The 4,359-nt window shown below is 38.5% G+C and overlaps 1 protein-coding gene across 1 annotated transcript; it reads left to right on the top strand.

The window, feature by feature from the left end:
- The first annotated feature begins 546 nt into the window (after positions 1-546).
- LOC132744585 (uncharacterized protein K02A2.6-like) lies at positions 547-4,087 on the top strand. Its single transcript, XM_060733342.1, has 3 exons — positions 547-734; positions 1,595-1,869; positions 3,210-4,087. The coding sequence occupies exons 1-3, from the start codon at positions 547-549 to the stop codon at positions 4,085-4,087; spliced, it is 1,341 nt and encodes a 446-aa protein (XP_060589325.1).
- The last annotated feature ends 272 nt before the right edge of the window (positions 4,088-4,359 follow it).

Genomic DNA, 4,359 nt, shown 5'->3' with positions numbered 1-4,359 from the left:
ATATTATCAGCGAAATCGACCTCAAGAAAATGAATATTCGTCAAGAAATCAAGAAAACGAAAACAAAAGCATTCGCATTTGGGCAGACATCTCCACTTCCATTCATAGGCATATATTTCTTGCTTGTGGAGTCAAAATTTATTACAAAAGATTTCCATATTGTTAAAGGCAACAAAGAATCATTGATCAGTTATGAATTATCAGTAGAGCGCGGGATTTTACGTCAAATACAATCATTTCACAAATCAGTCCAAAGCAAAGACGCATATTCAGGACTTATTAATGAAATATTCACAAGTTTTCACAGGCTTAGGATGTCTGAAAGACAGAAAAGTTAAGTTTTATATTGATGAGAGTGTTGTACCTATAGCTCAACCGCCTAGGAGAGTTCCAATTCATGTACGTGCGCAAGTCGAACATCAACTTAAAAGTTTAGAGGAAATGGATGTTATTGAAAAGGTTATAGGTTTACCGACACCGTAGGTTTCGAACTTAGTAGCGGCTCCGAAACCTAATGCTCCACACGAAGTGAGAGTGTGCGTGGATATGAGGAAAGCTAACACCGCAATCAAAACAGAGAAAAATGTTTGCCCGACGGTGGATGATATTATCTTGACGTTAAACGGCGCAACGGTATTTTCACTTCTAGATCTGTACAAAGCTTTCCATCAAATTGAATTGGATGAAGCATCACGTGTAATGACAACGTTTCAGACACATATTGGACTGTTTAGGTATAAACGTCTAAATTTCGGGGTGTCCGCAGCACCGATAATTTTCCAAAACGAGCTTCGTCAAGCACTTCAATGTCTAAAAGGCATATTGAATATTGCCGACGACATCGTATGTTTTGGTAAGACACATGAGGAACACGACGTTTTGCTTTACTGCAACGTCTTCAAGATAGAAACCTCACACTGAACAGCAAAATATGTTCATTCGGACAATCTAAAATCAAGTTCTACGGATACGTATTTTCCGAATCCGGAATTTTCACCCGATCCTGACAAAGTAGATGCAGTGAAAAGTATGGACAGACCAAAATCAATATCAAAAATCCGTTCATTTCTTGGTCTCACGAACTATTTGTCTAAGTTCATAGATGGCCATTCAAGTTTAACAGAACCATTAAGACGACTTACACATAAAGATGTAAAATTTGAATGGACTGCCGACCAAGAAAAACGTTCACATCATTAAAAGATAATTTAATATGTGATAAGGTCATGACATATTTCGATCCTAGAAAGGAAACTCTGAGTCGACGGAAGTCCAGTTGGATGCTCAGGAATACTTATTCAAAACGGCAAAATAGTATCATATGGAAGCACAGCATACAATTCAGTTCAGACGCGATGTTCTCAAACTGAAAGAGAAGCTTTGAGTGCTGTCATCATGATTCAGCATTTTCATTTGTATTTATTCGGCAAAAAATTCAAACTGATAACAGATCATGCTGCACTTCAATCAATCTTCAACAATATCAAGACAATACAGTCACCAAGATTAGAACGTTGGCGTTTGAAGTTGACAACGTATGATTTTCAGACACTTTATAGACCAGGTAAATGATGATATCAGATTATCTTTTCAGGCATCCACATGCAAGACACGAAACAAATACAGTAGCCGAGCAGTATATCAGCTTTATTACTGATAACGCTTTGCCAGACGTATTTAAGCTGTCAGATGTAGCAAAAGCTACCGAAACAGACTGTATATTAAGCTGTGTAAGAAATGCGTTAGAACAAAATGACTGGAAAACTCAAAAATGCAAATTAGACGAAAGTTTTCGGTTATACGAGAATTTGAATAAAAATCAAGAACTTGCAGTTGCATATACGGAAGACGGATTTGTGCTTTTACGGGGTACAAAACTTTGCATACCAGAATGTCTGCAAAAACAAACAGTTACGCTTTCGCATGAAGGTCACCAAGGCCAAACAAAATGCAAAGGATTATGACGTAAATATTGCTGGTTTACACATATGGATAGAATGGTTGAAGAAATGTGTAGATCATGCATTATATGCCAAGCTGCATCTACAAGAACTAGAACTGCCACTATCATGGCGTGAATATCCCCGCATACCACTTTGTCAGAATCAACAGTGGCCATTTAGAGCTCAAGGACAACCTCCCTGCCAAATCTGAGGTTACTAAGCCAGTGCATTGCTAAGTTATGTATTCTACATGCTTCAAATGTGAAAATGTCAAAATCAATATATTGCGGACAGGACATTCTTTAGCAATTGAGAAGAAAAGCTTTTTTTTGTCAAGGTCCCTGTGACCTTGACCTTTGACACAGTGACCTCAAAATCAATAGGGGTCACCTTATAGTCATGATCAACATCCATGCCAAATATGAAGACTGTGGGTCAAAGGAAGCTTAAGTTAATGGGTGGACAAACTTTTTGAAGTCAAAGTCCCTATGACCTTGACCTTTGATCCAGTGACCTCAAAATCAAAAGGGGTCATCTACTATAATCATGATCAACATCCATGCCAAATATGAAGACTGTGGGTCAAAGGAATCTAAAGTTATTGGGCAGACAAACTTTTTGAAGTCAAAGTCCCTGTGACCTTTGACCTGGTGACCTCAAAATCAATAGGGGTCATCTACTAATCATGACTTACCTCCATTCCAAATATGAAGACTGTGGGTCAAAGGAATCTTAAGTTATTGGGCGGACAAGCTTTTTGAAGTCAAGGCCCCTGTGACGTTGACCTTTGACCTGGTGACCTCAAAATCAATAGGGGTCATCTACTAATCATGACTTACCTCCATGCCAAATATGAAGACTGTGGGTCAAAGGAACCTTAAGTAATAGGGCGGAAAAGCTTTTTGAAGTCAAAGTCCCTGTGACCTTGACCTTTGACCTGGTGACCTCAAAGTCAATAGGGGTCATCTTCTAATCATGACTAACCTCCATGCCAAATACGAAGACTGTGGGTCAAAGGAATCTTAAGTTATTGGGCAGCCAAGCTTTTTTAAGTCAAGGCCCCTGTGACCTTGACCTTTGACCTAGTGGACTCAAAATCAATAGGGGTCATCTACTAATCATGACTAACCTCCATGCCAAATATGAAGACTAAGGGTCAAAGGAATCTTAAGTTATTGGGCGGACAAGAAAAAACCGACGGACGGACAAGCTGATTCCAGTATACCCCCCTTACAACTTTGTTGTGCGGGGATATAATTATACCAGACCCGATCAAACCAACATTACTTCCACGAGATGTGTTTTCTGAAGTCAGTTGTGACTTTTGTGGACCATTTCCAGACGGTTACATGTTATTAGTTGTTATATGTGACTACAGTAGATTTTCAGTAGTTGAAAGAATCAAATCGACAGCCGCAGATACAGTCATACCGCGATTAGAGGCGATCTTTTCGATATTCGGATATCCAGATGTAGTGAAAACGGACAATGGACCTCCGTTTCAAAGTCGAGCATTCAGAGAATTAGCTGATAATTCGGGATTTAAACATAAAGGAATTACTCCATTGCACCCACAGGCAAATGGAATAGTTGAGAGATTTATGGCGCCACTGCAAAAAGCAATCAAAACAGCGATAGCGTCCAGACAAGATTATAAAAGAGCGTTAAGTAGATATCATATGAATTTTCGGAACACACCACAAACAAATACACAAACAGCTCCTAGTGAATTAATGTTCAATCGTAAACTAAAGACAAAATTACCAAAGATGACATTTGACAACAAAGATACAGATATTCGAGACAGGGACAGTCTATCAAAAACGAAAAACAAAATATATGCTGATAAGAAACGTAGAGCTCAGCGAAATAATTTGAAACTGGGAGATCGTGTGCTATTAAAACGGGAACAGCGGAATAAGTTTGAAACAGCGTTTGACCCTACCCCCGGGATAATCATCGCTATGAAAGGATCTATGCTTACAATCAAACATAAAGGTAAAGAAATCACACGGGACGTTTCCAAGTTAAGATATGTTCATGGAGATCAAGAGCCGGTGCAGACGAAACCTGCAGATAATACATCTTTACCTAGAAATAGGCCACAGAGGAAACGCCGACCGCCGAGACGTTATGACGATTAAGAAAAAAAAAAGAAAATGGTTAAATCTATGATACCATTTCTCGTTACAGCTATAAGGGTTAATGACTCAAATGTGTGGGCCATAACAATGCCCTAATTGTATTTGCTATCATAGCAGTGTATCATTTATATCCGCTTGTTGGATTTATTAATCTTAGAGAAAATGATAGCGTATGTGAGAACATTCTATTATTCCTGAAATTAATTCATTTGGTTTTTATTAAATGACCTTATAATTGGTTCTTGTGTGGTAGAACGGAAAAACAAATCATT

The sequence above is a fragment of the Ruditapes philippinarum genome, unplaced genomic scaffold (genome assembly GCF_026571515.1).
Source record: "Ruditapes philippinarum isolate M1 unplaced genomic scaffold, ASM2657151v2 ctg4967_1_1_1_1, whole genome shotgun sequence".
In the NCBI taxonomy this organism is placed as follows: domain Eukaryota; kingdom Metazoa; phylum Mollusca; class Bivalvia; order Venerida; family Veneridae; genus Ruditapes; species Ruditapes philippinarum.
The sequence above is the reverse complement of the archived record's forward strand: the minus strand, read 5'-3'. Positions and strand labels throughout refer to the sequence as shown.

Coding starts and splice junctions, on each gene's coding strand:
- LOC132744585 (XM_060733342.1), top strand. CDS start 547: ATGAGGAAAGCTAACACCGCAATCAAAACAGAGAAAAATGTTTGCCCG. Junction 735..1,594: donor ACACATATTGGACTGTTTAG/GTATAAACGTCT, acceptor TTATCTTTTCAG/GCATCCACATGCAAGACACG. Junction 1,870..3,209: donor CGGATTTGTGCTTTTACGGG/GTACAAAACTTT, acceptor TAATTATACCAG/ACCCGATCAAACCAACATTA.